Raw genomic sequence first — 20734 nt, 5'->3', positions numbered from 1 at the left:
CTCACGAAAAAATGTTACACACAGTGTTTTACATGTTTTCCTATAAATGTCCAGCAAAACAAGCAATCACTGTGTCTGCGCATGCCCCTGCATTAATCTGTAGATCATGGTTTGGGTAAAAGTAATTACATTTGTTAAATATCTTAAAGTTATGTAACACAGGACATGAACAACAGTCTCCAGGATCAAGTCCTGTGTTTGTTTGACCCTTCTATCCACCCCAACCTCCTCCATATGCGGACTTTGTTGCTCTTTTTACTACCAGACTCCCTCCTTTGAGGCAGTTCAGCATGTCCCGGCTAACAAATGCGTCGGTTAATATATGAGTTATAGTGCATTACTTATAAGTACGAACAGTGAATGAGCAAAGCATGATCAAAAACACTGAAAATGGAATAGAGAAGGAAGAAGCCAAAGATAAATCCTGAATGTGGTGAATAAAGGGAACTGTTACGCAGCTGGGGGACATTACAAGCCAAAATGTCCCATGATCTGTCTAATTTGGGAGGAGAAATTGTAAATTATGCTGTATCAGTGTAATGTTCTGTTGGTTTGTTTTATGAGTATTTCTTTTATACCATGTTTTCCTAATATAAAAGAAATCTTGGAATCATATTATCTGAAAATAGCTTTAGACTCATGTAATGTCTGAATTTCTGGTTGAGCATATGATCAAAGATTATGTGTATGTGTTTGACAATCAGCTTCATGGGGATGATGATTATGGTGATTATGATGATATTTTATAGTCACACTCTTGTCTGTAAAGTCACTGTTCCACAATGAGTCGAGAGGTAGACCGGCCTGAAGTCAATACCCGCATTGTCATGGCTACAAGTACACAAACAAGACCATTACACTGTATTTGTATTTTTATGTATTATAACATTTCAGTATACAGTTCGCTGTAATGTATGCAATATATTCTGGGATTTTAAATCATGTCTTCTGATGTTTTTTGTGATAGAAAGGTGTGTGTGTGTGTGTGTGTGTGTGTGTGTGTGTGTGTGTGTGTGAGAGAGAGAGAGAGGGAGAGACAGACAGAGACAGAGAGAGGGAGTCAGTGTTCTTGTATTTTCTTCTTATCTCCAACGGTGTTCCCCTTCAGGGAAGATTTCGTCATTGCTTTCAGTAACCTGTCTCTGCTTTCACTGTAATGTTAGTACACACACACACACACACACACACACACACACACACAAATAGAGGTCACATCAACAGGGCTTGCGTGGCAGAGCAGCGATCCTGTCATTGGAAGTCATCCAAACAACAATAGGATGCCAGTCTCTGGTTGACATGGTGTAGTCCTCTACCTATTAATGGCAGTTAGCTTTACCTGATCCCCTTCTGTCTGGACTCCCCTCAACACCTCGTCTCAGGCCAAGACACGCTTCTAACCTACATGTATGAATTCAGTAAATGCTTATCAGGAATACTTATTACTTAGAAAACAAGACCTTACAGCACTAACGAGAACCTAAAATAAGCATTTGCTTCTTTCAAATAGCAATCTGTAACTGAATAGCAAACTGTGTGTAACTCATACAGTAAATAAATACATAACTAGACATAAATATACCTAAATGTGACCACATTACTGAGATATCAGGAGTGATGCTATGTCTTTCCGTATTCATGTAGAAGATTAAAACTAAGCAGTACAGGGTTTTTGGTGATTTACAATCAAATTTGTATGATCTGCAAGAAAAGACGAATTAGCAATGCAGATTAAGATGTACTCACAGGCAACTTTAGAGCTGAATTTTATTCTGTGTCAAATCGCAACTGTTGTGTTATTATGCAGGGTGGTGCAATAACACAAACACAGTGTTTTCAACATTTGAGACTTGAGAGAGACGATCAGTTTTATGTGGCAACTCTCTCTCTCCAAAAAAAACAGTTGCATTTCCTCCAGGAAACTAGACTGGAACCCTAAACTATGAATGGATCTATGACCCAGATTATTAGTACTACATAGCCGTAGGAAATGAGGGCCATCGAAGGACAAAGACTGAAAAAAGAGCTGGCAATGAAAAGAGAGAGGAGGGGTGAGTGACACTCAGGAGGAGACGATAGCAGAGTTCACACGCTACCTGGTTCATGGTAGGACTGTCTGACGCATAGATAGGTTACAAGCCAATGCAGCAACAGGTTATAATTTTCAGAATACACTTAGTTGCACTGTTTAATGTCACATTTTTAAATCATTTTGCAGATGAAGCCTATTTAATATTTGAACCTAATAGTTGAGACACACTGTTCACTCAACATTATACTTTAATAGTCTTTTTTCTCAGCGAAAGTAAAGAGTGAAGACGTCAAAATGTCACATTACTATGCAGAGACTCCCACTACACAGCACTTATATCAGCCAGCATGGAGAGTGTGTGTGCTGAAGATATTCTTTAACACGTCATGTTGTCAAAGGTTAGTGTTATGAATTTGTAATCGTATTTGGACACAGTTTACAGCAGAAAATTGGATACGCTCACACTCTTAACTCCGTGCTTCCACACCTGACATTTTAATATGTCAAACACAGGTGTAACTAATAACTTTATTACGGTAATTGCTGCTTTGTATAGCCATTACAGCCATGATTAATGTTATTAGTTCCACCTCTGATTTTCCTGTTATGGCAAATCAAAACATCTGCTCTGAATAAGGTCAATGAATGTGATTAAATTAGGAAAAAATGAGTGCTATGATGCTATTTTTAGAGCAAAATTGACTTTTGATGGGGAAGAAAAGAAAAACTGATGATGCTCATAAAGGAAATATGAAATCAAATTCCAGATGAAGCATATTTTGCTTTTATCAAGGTCGCTTAGTTCTGTCAGTAGAGTTGGAGAACGCTTTGACCTTTTACAAGATAGGATCTTTGTCTGTGATGATGGTTCAGGTTTCTAAGCTTGCAATAACAGCTGTATTTTGACTAGAAACACTGTTGAGCCTCATCATTTCCATGGATTCAAAAACAAATTTTGAAAGGACATTCCCAGCTAAAATATTAAATCCAGATATCACATATCACAGAGGACTAAAACAGCTTTTGATATTAATCCGAGTGTCTCCTTCTGGTGATTTATCCAGAGAGAGAAAGCGTGTGTGTGTGTGTGTGTGTGTGTGTGTGTGTGTGTGTGTGTGTGAGAGTGTGTGTCTGTGTGTGTGTGTGTGTGTCGGTGTGTGTAGAGGTTTTAACCACAGCCAGTCAATCCGACTGCATCCCTGGCAAGGTTGGGGAGGTTGCTAAAATTGTATTCCATTACAGTTACTAGACACCTCATCAAAATTGTAATCGGTAATATAATCCAAGGGATTACCTAAACTCAATAATAGATACTTCTAGGTTACTTTCCTTATTTGGTAAAGCCTAAGTAAATAAGATATGATATTTGTAACTGTCTAAAATTACAAATTCTTTCAAATATTTTCCATTAAAATTGTATACTGACTGTTAAAGACGTTTTAAAGGTCTCAACTATTTTGTATGGATTGTTGAGTTTCACTTACAACAACTGTCTTTGAACTTTTTTTTTGGTTAAAAGGTTTCCCTGTCACTTAACTTCAGGGAGACCACAAATGAATATACACAGTACCCCCACTCAAACACATATATGAAGTATATACATATATATAACAGCATTGAAATGTAAACACATAATGAGATTGAGAGCTGATATGCAGGTGCAAAAAGTTTGTGTGACTGGTTAAGGAAGGTTCCAGGATTATTGTTGTTTTTTTTTGCTCAAACACTCATGATCCTGTATGTGTAGATGACAGCAGGAGTGTTATCTTTCGCATGCAGTGTTTTACTGACAAAATTTACATTTTCACACATTTACACTTTGCATGAACACAGACTGTGGAAAGACATCCTCATACCTAAACTACAGAAAGGGTCCTTTCATAGTGACTCTCATAATGACATATATGACTGTTCTATTTAATATTGTGAAATAGTCACTGTTTTAAACTGTGATTAGGTTTAGGTGCCAAAATCACTCAGTTATGTTTTGCACAGGGCTGTCGCAATATTGCAATGCCATGCCACTGACAAGCCAACCACAGGGAATGGCAAGCAACTGAAACAACCACTATGTTCACTTTTTTTTCCCATGAGGCTTTGCCCTTCTTGTTTTACACTTTAATGTGTGCATATTGAATTTTAAAAAAAATGTTCACCAAGGTGGAAAATTAATAACCACCATTGGTAAAATTTAACCGTATTTGGCCAGGACATTTGATTAAACTATCAGCCATTGTGGCAGGTCAACAAAGGGGACATTTAACATATGATTGAATTGCTCAAATTTAAAGGAAGCTAACACACATTGTCCTGCATCACACCAGACATCCCCCAATGGCGATAGAGCAAAAGCAGCACAACATCCTCAACTTGTGCACAGCTATCTCTCTGTTGCTGTTGTAACCGGCCAGGAACCCACCAGAGGTGGGTCTTCCAGCTCCTGCATTTCATTCACGCTCACCAGTGAGAATGACTCGCATGTCAGTCCACTTGTTGTGCTAACCTCAGAGCTTGTGGTTAACTTGTGAAATTTTGTTTCACATTATTTGCTTAAATGGCCAAATTATAGTCTGTTGGTACATATTAAAGATGGATATTTCCAGAAATTATGAAAAACACCATATTATGGTATTATGATACTATATTATGATTTAAAAAGAACTAGGACCGCAAGCAGTACTGAACGGGCCCTCGCAGTACACGCGTGTCGGGGCATGCTGCCATTGGGGTGTCTATACCACCCCTATGAATTTCATTGCCTTAAGTGTTATAGTGTGGCCACGGTGCCAAATATGAAATTAGACTGCCACCACAGTGCCACCTAGGGGCCGATCAATAAAACCTTAAAGGGTTATCCTCAGGAGGGCATTGAGAATAATTGTACCAAGTTTTGTATAATAATGCACAAACTATCCCTTTAATCCTCATACAGTGTCTGAAGGAGGACTCTTAACTGATATGTATAAGTTAGAAGAAGCAGGTAGCAATGGTGGAAAGTAACTATGTACATTTACTCAAGTACTGGACTTAAAGTACAATTTTGAGGTACTTTTATGTACATTTTATGTAACTTTATACTTCTACTCCACTACATTTTGAGGCAGATATTGTACTTTTTACTCCTCTACATTTAGTTGACAGCTTCAGTTACTTTTCAGGTCAAGATTTAAAATGAAAAACATGATACATTTAAAATTATTACCCATTTTTATAAATTAAACCACTTAAAAGTTTATTAGGTAGTTTAAATGAGCGGAGTGGAGTCATTTCACAGTGTGGTATTAGTACTTTTACTGAAGTAAAGTATCTGAATACTTCTTCCACCACTGTCCTTTTTACTTCTTTACATTTTTTTTTAAACTTTTTTTTAAACTTTTTTTTAAAAACTTTTTTTTTTAAACTTTTTTTTAAACTTAATTTTTTTTACCTTTCTTTTTTTACTTTTTTAAAAATGTATTTTTTTTTTTTTTCTGCGCAATGCGCATGCGCGGCCCTTATGCGCATGCGCGTCCTCTGTGCGCTTCTGTGTTAAGTTTAAAAAAAAGCTTTTAAAAAAAGTTTTAAAAAACGTTTAAAAAAAAAGTTTTTAAAAAAAGTTACAAAAAAAGTAAAGAAGTAAAAAGGACAATGGTGGAAGAAGTATTCAGATACTTTACTTCAGTAAAAGTACTAATACCACACTGTGAAATGACTCCACTCCGCTCATTTAAACTACCTAATAACATACCAAATTTGTCAAAAACATTTACATAGATAAGCACTAATACGGCAAATTTCTCTGTTGAGCCTCCCCAAATCAGTGATCACTGCAGGGGGAAATTATTTTTCATAATCTGACATCTTCCTTTGCTACCGTCATAATTCCTATTGCCACTAGAGGCCGCCACCTAATAATACACATAAATGTGGCTTGTAATAAGCTGCTTGCACAGATGACCTATACGACTGTACTATACAAAGCTGCATTATTGACTTTAAAGTGTCTGTGTGGGTTTGTGTGGTCAAAGGGCTGGAAAGAGCACAGTGGAAGATCCCTGTCAAGTGCTTAAAGATGCATGAGAGTGCTCCATCATTAACGAGATGCTTTGATGGAAAGTTCCACGTTGGAGTGAGAGATATGGGAAACAAGTGAGAAGACAGACAGAGGAGGGCCCAACACGCATAGGATGGAGAGAGAGTTTGTGTGACATGGAGGAAAGAACAGGCACACAGTTTATTTCTGTTTAAGCTGGAGCCTTCCTCCTCAGAGTGTCGTGCTGAGTGTGTGTCTTCATCTATAATTAACTGTGTCTGGTGATAATAGCCCACTGACATCGCATGTACACGCAAAATACAGAAAAGACCCAGATTTTAATGGTCTGGTAGTGATCAAAACACTTGGATTTTTTGCTTGGGTTTTTCACACAAAAACACAATATTCATTCTTCACAAAAAGTTCACACTGTTCATACCCAGTTCAAATGTGATGTTTCTTTATCAGTATGAAAAGCAAAAAGTAGCACAGGCACGCATTTTATGACTTAAACATTCAAACTGAAATTTGTCAGCATTGTCATGACAATAAATGTCTTATATTATGTTTTTAATTGTAACTATTTTGTAACAACTTTGGTCACCATATCTGCCTGGCTGAGCAAGTGATATTGGTGGGAATGCTATGTTATTCTACCTATGTTGTTCTAATTTCTTTATTGGTGTGAATGCTGCACTCTTCCTCTCTGCAAATGGAGGCCCTGTGCTCATGTGGTGGATGGACTCAGGCCAAGCTGATCGTTTCTCCCAACAAGATCCCTAATCATATCATCCAGGTTGGCATTTGATATGTCTGTGTATGAAGCAGAACAAGAGAGCCCAAAGTGTCTGAAAAAAACATCAGCTCATTCAGAATGAATGGTTTGTTATATGAAATCCTTACATTGTCTTCACATACAACAATAAGAATATGGAAGCAACCGTGCAAGTAAATTAATAGTTATAAAAGAAGTAATTCAATTTGTACTTTTTATGCGGGATTTATCTGCAGAATTACTCAAATGTGGGGAAAACTATTTGTTTTTACCTAAGGTCAATCAATCAGCAAACCACAGACACAGACATTGTTTGTTAGAATTAATCCACCCAGTCCTCTGCTCCCCAAAAGGCACACCAAAGAGGGTAAAAGGAGAAGAAGAAATGGGGTCAAGTGACTGCAATGTTGAAAGGTGACAGCAGATAGAGCCAGTAATGGTTTTTCGCCAATATGCTTATGGGGTTGATTGTGTTAGTTTCAGTTGGTATGTATGATGTCCTCGCCCATGTATCTTTATTGCCTAAATCAGCCAGTATATAAGTTTTCCGAATAGCTTATTGACAGTTCTATTAATTGATTAAACATATTGGTTTCTTAGCCTTAATTTTCAAAAGATATGTTTTGTTGACATATTTTAAGGTCCCTATAACTCGTTATTCTTTTACTGTCACTTGTTTGGTGTTGTTGAATAAAGACAACTTTTTACACAGTATATCTATGTTTTTATTATCATAATGGGTTTCTAATTAGAATAAAATGCCATTACAAAAACAAAGTGGAGTATGTAGTTTCAAAATACAAAAAAACCCAACAACTTCATAGTATAGAAAGTATATCATTGAGGGGGAAAATGCCATACATTCAAATAAAACGGTCAAAATATTGCATGTCAAAAAATAGCAGGGAAACAACAAAAATGTCCAAAAGAAAAAAGAAAAAAAGCCATAGTAAAGTATGTTGAAAAAAGTTTTTAAAAAATGGTAATGGTGTAATTTGTCCAAAAATGCCTTAAAATGATTGAGAATAGTACATTGATTCATGGTATATTACAAAAACAAAATCTTAGATTACTAGTATACTATAGTATGTCAATTTTTGTCAAAGAAGGTAAAATTTTAAATGCTAGAAATGTGTTTTTTATAGTCTGTTGAAACGTATTAGAGCATAACATGTCCAGAAACGACAGAAAAACACCATATTATGCAATGTCCAAAAAACTGAAAAAGGTCATATGTCGATTTTTGTCAAAAATAGTCCAATTTTAAAATCCCTAAGAATGTTATAAATGTGTCAATTATAGTCTGTTGATACATATTAGAGCATAATATGGTCGGAAACGACAGAAAAACACCATATTATGCGATGTCCAAAAACTGGGGGAAAAAGTCATACTGTATTTTGTCAAAATGGGTACATTTTAAAATGCCTAAAAATGCTTGAAATGCCTCTTTTATATAGCCTGTTGATATATGCGGTAGTATAGTTTGTCCAAAAATATCGAAAAAACACCATATTATGAGATGTCCAAAAATGACCCCTCAAAAACATTCATATAGAGTAAAAACTGGAGAGATAAAAATGTCATACTATAATATGTCGATTTTTGTCAAAAATGCTTACATTTTAAAATGCCTAAAAATGCTATTAATAGTTCAAATATACTTACAGGTAGTAATATAATGTGTCCAAAAATAGCGGGGGAAAACCCACCATGGGATGTCCAAAAATGGCCACCTCAAGCACACTTTAATTTACATTTACATTTACATGAACACCATCTTTGAAAACCATCTTCGAGCACAAATTGCGACACAAGAGCCAACCTCACAAGATAAACTCATAGTATTAATGACTCTTATTTTCCCTCCTTTTTCAAAGGCTGTTCTGTGTAGTCTGTAGTGGTGGAAGAATAACAGGAGCCGACAGAGCGCATAAAGTAAGTACTCCCAAAACATCAAACATCTGAGTGAATTATTTCTTCATATACATGCTGCAGCAGAGGAATCTAATCCACAGGTCAGTTTGCTCCCAGGTGGTCAGTAGAAAACTGAAATGATCCACCAGGGGGTGCTCACAGCCCAACTGCTGAGCTACCTGCTGTCAGTCTCTGCTCTTTTTCTATTCTCAGTTGAGTTTGAGTCATAGAAATCTGACAATTTTGCTGACTAGATGGATATATAATATGCCTTATACTGTAGCAATGACTGAAAATCCACCTTAACATATAAAATGAATATTCCATTAATGTATATCCATATGCACACATATAAACCCTGCCTCATTTACACTACAAGCTGCCTGGACTCAAGAACTCCAGACAGAACATACAGAAAAATGTCAATACCCAAGTCAGTTGTGCATCAAATTGCTGGGTGATTTCCTGAATATGCTCGTTGTCCAGTCTTTGCTGGAGCAGCGGCCCGCTGCTGTACTGGAAGCACCTTTTCCACCCCCTGCAGTTTCACCCTCTTGTGCAGAAAAAGCTTGTCTTGCAGCTGTGGTGCGGTCCATTTTTCCCCCAACTCTTGGTGTGGCTGATGATGAGAAGATGTCCTGTATTGCCGTGGTTTCCCATCACTGCTGTGCCAAGCAGATACGTTGATTGTGGGTGCTTGCTCCTCTTATGGCACTTCATCTTCCAGACCCTCTGAAGACATTCATCATTGTTGTCTCCACCACAGTCTGTCCTGACCCATAAAGGAACTCCATATATGGCCACAGAATTCAAGAAACAGTCCACAGTGTTGCTGTGGTTGTTGTTTGAGACCCGGAGAAATACCATCTTTATATAATATCTTTCTTTCTCCTTTCTGTGATACACTCTATGTCTAATTGCCCTGCACATTTTACATGGCTTGTGTGGTTAAAAGGCCACGCTGAGAGATAAGCTCATGAATAAAGCAGACTCAGATCCAAATATCAACACAACAAATAAAATATCAAGTGTGTGTGTGTGTGTGTGTGTGTGTGTGTCTGTGTGTTCATTTCAACCAGATCCCTAATCATGTCATCCAGGTATGTCTGCAACAGAGCTAGATAGGCTAAGGTGTCTATAAGAAAAACATCAACTACAACAATAAGAAGGAAAGGTTTGTTAATATAATTAATATAGTCCAATCAAATATATTCCACATCTTTAAACATTATTGGTGAACTTTTCTAATTTAACCAATCCCCATTATTTCAACTATTTCAACTTCTTACCCATTTAAGACAACATTGCAGTTTATCATCAGCTCTTTAACAAACTTTAAAATATTCCACATCTTTTACATTATTGGCATTAGTTATTTTCGAATGCCATTCATATTGATTCCATCCATTCCCGCTTTTCCAGATGTTCCTACTAATTCGACTTTTGATACATTCAAGCCAGAAATTCAGCATGCAGCATTCACACTGCAATTTTTTCAGAAATTGCATTTCGTAGTTACTGTTCTTGTTCTAATATTGACAATTGACTGCATTAAATACTGTAAAGGGAAGGCCAAATGTCTACAAAAATATATGAAAACATTTCTCTTTGTCTGTTGATTTATTATTCAGAGGTAAATTGAATAGAGGGTTAATACTGAAGATTTTGTAACTCCTAGTGTCTGACACACATCACTGGTGGCTGATGTCATTAACAGTTTTTGACGTTTTTAAATAAAAGTGCCTGTGAATGAAAGCTCACAAGGCTAATTCCCGCTCCAGCAGCATAAATCTGCATGAGGACAGTGAAAGTACAGTGCTTCACTGGAGCATCTGAGGGCAATACATCAGATTGTATCGGGTATGAATGAGTTTAATTGTACATGTAAATAATTGTGCTTGCAGGATATTCTGAAAAACAAGTTTTCTGGAAAATCAATCTCGGTGAATGTACCTCCACACGCACTTCAAAAGTCTCAAAGAAAACAAGCAGGGATACAATCGTCTTAACTGTGCGCTGGAACAAGTTTTCTTCTTGTGCACTTATGCATCTGCCAACCATGAAACAGTAAAACGTCAGTGGTGGTTAAATCCTCTTCTTGTGAGACCTTCTTGTGCTACTCAGAACACAAGTGTGTTTCATTACAGCCAGTCATGGGTTAGTTAAAAATGCAATCACAATCATGTTTCATAGAACAGTTTTACAGTGCTACAGTTGTTCTTTTTTTCAAATATGATCAGGTGATTAAATGCCAGCAGCATGTTGACAAAACTGATTATAGTCGTGTTGTACAGGGCAGAAAGGGGGACAAGGAAAAGTACAGGACAGCCCTTTTTAACAATGAGTTGAGGTGAGGAAGGTCACAGGAACAGTGGGGAGATAAATCAGTCACACCGGTGAGCTGGGTGAAAGGGCTTATTTGTTATTTCACATGTTAATATGAAGAGATGAAGAGTGAATTAAGACAAATGGAGAGCTTCCAGCCTGACTTACAAGCAATAGATGTTGCATCGTCAAGGCAGACGTCTAATCAACTGGACTCTGAATTTGGAAGAGGGAAAAAGGAGGATTAGAAACAGAAAACTGTCAATCTGTTGCTGTTTATTACTCAGTTGGATCACAGGATCCTGCTGAGGTTCCATGCAGGACGGACACACACACACACACACACACACACACACACACACACACACACACAAACAAAGCACACTCATTCATTAAAACATGTGCAAGTTGTGCTCCCCAGTGAAACCTGGCAACATCTGTTAAGGTCTGTTAATTGAGTCGAAAGAATTAATCTAAATCTATCCCTTCTAGATCCGACAGATTACCTACCTTCAAGACAGACAAACAAACTCAGAGTTATAGTTGGTCACATAAGATCAATTCCCAGAACTTGTACATCTTTGTAATTTGTTGATATGTCCATATTATTAACTATAGTAGTTAAAACAAGAATATAGTCTTACAGCCACACTAGGAGCAATGTGAAGCGCTACTTTGAGTTGAATGGTAACTTGCTTCTTGGTTACAAGGAAGCAATGTTAACATGCTGAGGTTTAATGTGTCCCATGTTTACCATCTTAGTTTAGCACACTAAAGTTTGGGATGGATTTGTTTATTAGCAGTAATGACAAAGAACGGCTGAGGCTAAGGGGAATGCCATCAGTTTTGTAGGTATTTCCACATTAATGCACAAACAAATTTTTTTTCATACTGTCTAAATATGTATAACACTGTATTCACAAATTTGTTAAAATGACGCATAGTTATGTTTGTAGTTAGTGGCAGCCTCTAGTGGCCATAGTAATTATAAGCAGTGGTTCCCGACCTTTTTTCCTCAGAGCACTCCTGACAAGCCAAGTACACCTAGCCAGATACAAATCCTTTCCTCAAAATATACATATGAAGTTAATTCAAGGACATTCATAAAATATATCTGAAAATAAACTCAACATAAGTATAACCGAACAGAGTTGGCCTATACACAAATATCTGACTTTCTTACAAAGATTCAGAGGTCACAGACATGTGGACTGGAAAATAGCCTAATATTTTAAAATGTGAGCCAGAATATGTTTTTCGAACTGGGTTTATATAGACTTTAGATTTTTCCATTACATTTGTTATTATGATATTTTATCAAACATACACAAATATTGTATTTTAACCTCATAATCTCAAAGCAGACAAAGCTTTATGATCTCTGGCACCACTCTAAGGGGGGCCCGGACCCCAGGTTGGGAACCCCTGTTATAAAGGATGCCAAGGCAGAAGTGACATCATAGAGTGTAAAAGTCAGTATAAAGAACGACAAGGTCCACTGCGTTCTCTGCATTTCTGCACCATCGTTGCAGATGGGAAATTACTCTAACAACACTGCAGTGGCACTTTCTCCCGAAATATTTGTGTCATTAAAACTTTACAGAAGTCCTGATGGCTCATTTAAAAGTTTCTGAAAATGGATTGAACATTTGGATATTACACCTAGACCTACTTTATTTACTCTTTTTTTTAATACATGGAAGACTCACTTTATACAATATGGGACTACAAAAGACAAAAGACAAGTTTTTTTTCTCTGACTGTTATTAATATTTGTACTATAATGTCAAGGTAATCCATCCTGAAGTTGTTGAGATATTTCAGTCTGGACCAAAGTGGTGAACCAATTTAATTTAGAAAAATCATGGGCATGTGAGCCAAAGAGAGAGGAGAAAAAGACCCATCTGTGAGTGTTTATGTGTCAGTTGAAAATGTGGGATTCTGAGAGTTAAAGGCTTTACTTGAGCAGACAGATGATGAAAACATACCAGGGTAACTTACTGTCACACTTAGTAATGCACACATACAAACACACACAAACGGAGTTAATGCTATAAGTAAGGATTTATACGGTAGGATGGCACATCTCTAATACCTTAAACCCTCTCAAGAGTAAACCAGTGGCCATACATACAAAAACACAAGCTCACATGCATGCACACATATGAGGCATGTGCATGTAGACGAATTAATTCCCTAACCTTTCCCTCCCGGCTTGTCATTGCCTTTTCTCTTTTCTCTCCTCTTGAGGCATTTGTCATCTGATAGCAAAGGAGGATTTAAAAAACAAACAGACACATACACACAAATAAATCTCACTGAGAGAGCAATTTCTGATTTGTTTTGCAGAGTCAGACAGAGACTCTGCATGTCATGCAGTAAAGGTCACAACCCCTCTTCATCAGCTGTCATCCTCTTTTCTCCTTGTCGCTCTATCTCCAACGATTAGGAGCAGCGAGGCACTGACTCAGTATAAAGTCTCTCCTCTGCTCTCCCTCACACAAAACAAACCACAACTTTTTTGGCAGGATAAAAATGTATGACAACTAGATGTCTTGTCATGTGCTGCAACATCACCTAAATAGTCTCGGTTCACCCTGTTGCCGGGCGGATTAGTGAAATTGTCACATACTTTTCGAGGTATCATCACCAGAGAGAGGAAGGGAGCAGATTGTGCTCTAATTTTAGCCATGTCAGTCATCTCTCCAAATAAAGATTTTATGGCCCTTAACAGTTCAGGAGGAGAGGAGATAAGATTAATGTTTCATAATTAACGGAATTATTTCCTGCATATCCTGCTGAACGCATGAACCCCTGCATGTTATACAGACACCACGCTGTCTCCTCTCTGTCTTTACAAAGCCAGCTGGTTTCCGGCTGACTGGCTGGATCAGTGGCTGGTGTAGGACAGCGGCAGATGTGTGTGTTATCCGTATGATCCATGAACACTCATTATATAAGAGGATATCTCCGCAGGTAGCAGGCCATCTGTATGAAAGAGACATGGGGCACAGATATCAAAAGCTCTTTTTTCCGGCTCTGTGACAACACATGTTGCCACTCAGGCAGGAGTGCGAAAAGGTGGATTAGCTGATCAAGGGTGTAGTGCAGCGTAGTTTAGGGGTTAAGATATCCATTATGAGCTTCAAGGGCTAATAGTAATAAAGGATACAAAATTGGGGTTTATGAATAATCACCTGATACATCAAATTTCAATAGTTCACAGTTTATTCATCTAAGTATACTGCAGTTAGTGGAGACAGCGGACGTGGTGTAAGAAGTTTAATCCAAATCACCAAACTAGAGTTGTTTTTTTCTGACTTTTGTTTGACGTGTACTCTCACGGGTGGGTTTGGCTGAGAGATCTGATAGAGTTTCTGACAACACAGCACTTGCTAAATTCCCAGTCAGCCCGGATGTATAATGCTCCACCCTTGTGCTCAATGCTCCATCTTGTGGATCTTTTCTGAAATTGTATTTGAGATGTCCAAACAGTTTTTGTCAACATTAAGAAGTCAATGTTTTTATTCTGAAATCTATTCATACAGTAGCATCCCAGAAATAATAAGAAAAAGGAAATTATGGACTGTGTTTAAAAATATTAAGGTGATGATTTAACAGTGACTAATGTGTTTAAACAGGTAGTAATGACTTAAAATATATGTCATAAAATATTGACATAATATCATAAAATGTGACGTCAAATGATAAAATAATGCCTAAGTATCTCAAATAATGCCTACGTATCTGAAATAATTACTTAGTATCATAAAATAATGACTAAGTTTCGAAAATAATGACTTAATATAGTAAAATAATGACTTATTTTCATAAAAATAATGACTTAATATTTTACAATAGTGACTAAGTATATCAAAATAATGATTTTGTATCATAATATCATAAAATAATGACCTAGTATCGTAAAAGAATGACATAAAAATGCAATTATGATAATATAATAATTTAAGACAATGACAAACTTCCTCTGAATTTGCATTAGCCTATGTGTTGTTTTTATGGACGGCTATGTCAAAATACTGAGAATGTTTTTATAATTTTAAGAAACTAGATGAATATTTCAAGATAAGTCATTATTCTTGAGAAGTTTTTAAATTATTTTTGAGATACAACCCAGATTCAAAGAAGTTGGAACACTGAAAAAAAAACAATTTATCCACATTCTGTTTCATTTTACTGTATGTCAGACAATGCACCACATTTTTTTGGATTGTACTAAATCATTTGAGCATTTTTCTCATTATTTTTGAGATAGCAGCTCCTTATTTGGACATTATAAATCAATTTTTCTTATTATAATGACTAACAGAATCCTTTTCTTCATCACATTGGTGTAAATGGGCGTCTATACAAATGTACAATGCATTTCTCTTGTACGTGTAAGGACCACAGGAATTCAACAGATGGACTTTGTTCAAGAGCCCCATTTATTCATTTGCAATCCACATGATTCCAAAAACACATTGACATTATTTACAAAGGAGATAAAAGGAAGTCAGTGGTTTCTGGTCCTGCAGCACCAACCGTGTCATAGCACATCATGGCACCAGACATTGGTGTCATTTTTCAGAATTCTGATGTTTTAAAGTGAAATGAGATCATGCCACTGAGTCTTAATGTCAGACCAATGAAGCATAGTAGTGAGGAATTTAAGGCTTTCACTCAAGGGGACGAGGAGAGAAAGAGCGCAGTGTTTAAACAGCACGTCACAAGACTATTCTTCAGCTCTTATGAGGAGTTGAAATTAGGGACACTCTAGATAAAGACACCGGAACTAAACTCTCAATTTGACTCATATTGAAAGTGTTTTTGTCTGAAATGTTCAACTTAAATAACTCATACAAATCTTTCCCATGAAGCGATTACATCACTTCCTCTGTCAGCAGTGCATTTTTCTACTTTGGTAAAACAAATCCCTATAGGCTGTAACACTTGATTAGTATATTACAGATTAAACAATATTGATAGTTCTGTGTAATAAGCCTAGCATAGCAATAAACGGTTATAATTACATAGTCATAGCAGCATAACACACACTAAGGATGAACTAAGGACTAATAAATTATTGATCTTCAAAGCATAATCATGCACATGGCACTTTTCTGGAACGTCTGTTTGTTTCGCTCCATGTAGTGCAACTATTTTACTTCAAATCCAGCACAGTGTTGACTGTAAAATGACTTCTAACACTAGGTATTCATGGTGTTTGCACTCTCATGATATGGTTTGAAAGTGAAAAAGAAAAACAACATTTTAACCGACTCAGACCGGATAAATAACCTTAAAATAAATCAAGTCCAACCTTCATGATTTTTCATTTCTAACCTAAATGGCAGTGAAAAAGACTCAACTTGTACAGTGAACATGTGACCAGCTCCTCTACAGTGACAACATTTCTGCTTGGTGAAGTCAGTGACTCTCTCTGCATGTACCGTCATCCTGGTTTCTTGTTCTGGAATGGACGATGAACCAGAAGAAGGAAACTTCTATCGATCGGTAGCGTCGCTTTGCTCTGGAGCCTCATCAAATGGTGTAATCAGCCACTGCAACACCAGGATGGTGGGCATAACCCTAAAACAAGAATCTATCAGTGAACAATGACTACTTAACCAAGTAAAAAGTGATTCAGAGAGCATTAAACACAATTTTCAGAGTAATGATTTGATTAAGGGATCATTCTTACCGGTCTTTTATGGTCTTCTTGATGGTAGAGACACATATATTGTAAAAGAAAAATGTAAAATGTCTCATGCCGTGCCAAGCCCAGAATCCCAACACAGATGACTGCCTGAACAACGACTCAAGTCTGGGGAAGAGAGAAATGATTCACAGAAATTAATGTGAAATTACAATGCATTTCTAATTGCAGCAAGCAATTACAGCGAAAGAGTTGCAGGTTAAAATCTAGCTCGGGGCTGTTCTTTGTCAGAATAGATTTTATTTGGCAGGTTAGGTTAATTGGAGACTTTTAATTGCCCATAGGTGTGAATGAGAGGATGGATGTTGTCTGTCTCATGTGGCGACTGTCCAAGGTGTAACTGTACTTCACCTCTCGCCTCAATCAATTCTAATTCAACAAATTCCTAAAAAGCAAATAAGCGTGTTTTACAAAAATGTCCTTTAAATCTGAGAAAAAGTCATTAATGGTGATTACATTTTAATCTAAGTACTGTGTGTTCAGTGTATATATTACCTGTGGCTACTCTGGAGTACAGTGTACATCAGCATGAACGGTAGGAGTGCCCGGCATAAGATTCTCACAGGAAGTCCAAACATGCCCAGATAAGTCACCATGTTTCCCAGCAGAACTGAAACACAGATGTTCTTAGTGAAACAATCGCAATGTTTCGCTTCAGCCTCAAAACTGAAATGGAAAAGACATACTAAGACACTGAATGTGGTTAACAGATTTGCTTTGGTGGATCACAAAAACAATATTTACAAATGATGTGTGTAGAAATTATTTAATATGTTGTTTTCCCTACATAAAAAGTAAGAAAACAGACTTTGAGAAGGGACTGGAAGCACATCTACTCTTTCTCCCTCATTGACAAATTCTGGATCTGGCCTCCACCTCGACCTCCCAATTCTTGGGACAAGACCACACCAGAACACAATTCCATCTTGTCAGGTTTCTAGTAATACGCTTGTGTCCAAACAGCCAGTTGTTCAACCAATCAGGAGCTACTGGCAGCTACAGGTGTAGTTAAGATGTGTTTGATGACCGGTAACGACTTATGGTGATGTTCAAAACGCAGATAGCAACAGTGACAGATGGTTCATCCAATCACCTGGCCAAACAGTTTTGGTTCTGTGTAACAAACAATCTGTCAGTCTACGGTTAGTCCCACCTACCACTGCTGCTTGCACTAGGTTGACCGGTAGAAGAGCAGTGCGAACCTGCTCGAGATCAGCAGACTGCAGACACAATTTTGGCATCTAGTCTATTTTCTCCCTTAGAGGAAACGCTGGAAGAAATAGAGCCTCAATAATCACGTTTTCCATCAACAAATTCCTATGCATTTTAAATAATTGCATGAGAAAAGCTTGATGGAAATGCAGCTTAATTTTTTTTGCTCTAAAGAAGTAGATGGAAACATCCCTAATTTCACATTTTCTAAAAATTTGCTTCGACTTTAATGGAAACACGACTAATGTCTCTCTCACCTTTCTTTTCTGTCACAATCAAAAATAATGCATAAAAATGGCGAGACAAAATATTTTGTGTGTGTGTGTGTGTGTGTGTGTGTGTGCATGTGCGTGCCAGCCATACCATTCTTTAGCAAGTCGGAATGGAGTGTAGGTTGATTTCCGGTTAATTCATGCTCAGCAGAGCTGTCCGTCTCTATGTGCTTATAGGTTTTAAAAGTGGTCAGTGTAGGGGCCTCCTTTTCCACCTTCATCTCCTTCTCTTCCTCTGTCGCGATCTCCAGATCCATCCAGGTTTTAGTTTGCAGACAGTTAAGTGACCCGTGGGATACTTTTTGCGTCATCAAATATGGCGCAAGATCTGCACATAATAATAATAAGGAAGTAGGTCACATTAAGTCTGCGTGAAATGCATTTTAATCCGTAGGGTTTTTCCTTTTGCTCACCATTTCTCAGAAGGAAATGAATGGCGTCCTTGTAGCCACTGTGGTAAGCTTGTTCCAGAGTCTCAAGAAAGAAAGCACATAAATCAAATTACATAATACTTGTCAACATCAAAATTTGTTCTAGACTCTTTTTACTTGCAGAAGAAGAATTCTTTGGTTTTGTATAATTTCTTCCACATTTATAAAAACTGTTAAGTAAGGATTGTTACCTCTAAAGCCATGGGGTAGAGAGCATTAAAGATCCTGAAGGTGTTTGCCATGTTGAGCTTCAAGGCCGTGCCACTAACCACCATGTCCCACATGCAAGGTGTGTCTGCGGGACAGATATCTATCTCTCCAGAGAACGGGGACACCGTCAAGGTTTGACCGTTGGCTACAGCCAGAATTGGCTGCATGTTGCTGAAGCCCCCGTCCACATAATACTGTGAGATAGGATCACATATATTATGAAATGTTTCTGCATCACACTGTTACATCAGAGGTTTATTGTAGCGTTTAATCATTTTAAACTCCACAAACAAAAGTATTTTGCAGAAACTTGACTACTAACATCAAAAATGTCATGTTTTTATTTTTTCTGCTGCTGAATCGAAATAAGAGTGTTTTTATTTTAGTTTTATAACTTTTTTTTTTTTTTTGCTTTTATGTAATGCTTTCTATGTAACCTATGTAACCACTCCTTTTTACTTCTTCACTTTCTACTGAATTGTCGCCTTATTGCATCATTCTCTGTGAAATTAACTCCTCTCCGTCGAAGCACTTTGTAAACTGCTATTTTTAAAAGGTGCTATATAAACAAAGTTATATATTATTATTACTATAATGTTACAGACCAAACAATGTGCTCAAATTGAGTTTGTTAACAGACATCAAATACTCACTTCTCCTTTGAGGGAAGGGGGCAGCATACCGCAGTACACAGGCACAAAGCAGCTGCATAGCAAAGCCTAAAGACAACATAGAAGTAGAAATAGTAATAATTAAGTGTTTTTCCGTTTTGCTCACATTTTAAAAAAAAAATCTTGAATCGTGAATCTACAGGGGCAACTCACCTGCACAATATCCTCTTTGGACTGAAACTCTGACATGATGATGTGCTTGCCATCAGACAGCCGTGTCATTGACACAGAAAGACGCCCGTTGGCCAGTTTGTAAGCATCATCAGGAACATGTTTACGTAAAATACACTCTAACCAGTGGAAAACATTGACTGAGGGGTTAAATGGTCCAAGTGTAAAAGCCTTCATCTGTTTGGCAAAATGCAGCATCTCATCCCGAATAGTAACTAGAAAAAAGAATATTTTAAGTCAGACACAGTGGTTAAGTACAGTACATGCAACAGAAGTAGATTTAGAAGAAAAAAATATAAAGTCACTTACTTAGGCTCATTTCACAGGCTACAGCAGCTGCTACCAGAGACCCAGCAGATGCACCCAAGACACAAGGTGCTGTGCGCAGCATCCAGGGTGCATAGTTCACAAAGCACTGGGCGACCCCTAACTGGTAGGTGGCCATGAATCCAGATCCAGAGAAAGAGATGGAAGGAACTTCACGACGAGGGCAATTGTGAACTCCTGGCGCCATGTTCTAAAGGCTTGGAATGCTCAATTGAAATGATTAAAATTGTAGGTGGTGAAAAGCATTAGTTCGGTGGCAAAATCTCCCTCCCTTCTTTAAGCAGACCAAGATGAGCCATCCAGTGGAAAGTGGAACGTTTTTAAACCAACCTCAATTAGACATACCATATTGGTCATGCCCATGTGATAAAACATGCAACACTATGAATTACTTCTTTTCTCCATATCAAGTCTTTAAAGCGAACACTATTTTGGTTTTTAAGTGTGTCTGGGGCTGGCTTTTATTGAATACTATTAAATATAAATCCGTGGCAATGCTGACCCAGATCCACAAAAATAGGTCTCCTCAAAAACAGACTACAAACAAACCCTTTCTCTTAGTATGTTTTAGCACAGACAGGAGGAAAACGTTTTTCTTTTCTTTTTTTAGAATTTCAGAGAAATGTTTTCCAAAAGGACAACCAAGGCACTATAGTTTTAAGA

At 37.4% G+C, this 20734-nt stretch overlaps 1 protein-coding gene and 1 long non-coding RNA gene across 2 annotated transcripts; both read right to left on the bottom strand.

Moving 5' to 3' along the window:
* Positions 1-18493: 18493 nt before the first annotated feature.
* LOC131971385 (uncharacterized) lies at positions 18494-18922 on the bottom strand. The gene is made up of 3 exons (XR_009394372.1): positions 18884-18922; positions 18675-18735; positions 18494-18589 (listed from the first exon to the last, which is right to left on the bottom strand). It is a non-coding gene; the product is annotated as an uncharacterized LOC131971385 (long non-coding RNA).
* A 24-nt stretch (positions 18923-18946) lies between these two features.
* pnpla1 (patatin-like phospholipase domain containing 1) lies at positions 18947-20258 on the bottom strand (the record flags this gene model as incomplete). The annotated part of the gene is made up of 4 exons (XM_059333051.1): positions 20054-20258; positions 19727-19959; positions 19556-19621; positions 18947-19096 (listed from the first exon to the last, which is right to left on the bottom strand). Coding segments are annotated over exons 1-4 (654 nt in total), but the record flags the coding sequence as incomplete, so codon positions are not given.
* Positions 20259-20734: the final 476 nt, after the last annotated feature.

This window comes from Centropristis striata, chromosome 5 (assembly GCF_030273125.1).
Source record: "Centropristis striata isolate RG_2023a ecotype Rhode Island chromosome 5, C.striata_1.0, whole genome shotgun sequence".
NCBI lineage: Eukaryota > Metazoa > Chordata > Actinopteri > Perciformes > Serranidae > Centropristis > Centropristis striata.
The sequence above is the reverse complement of the archived record's forward strand: the minus strand, read 5'-3'. Positions and strand labels throughout refer to the sequence as shown.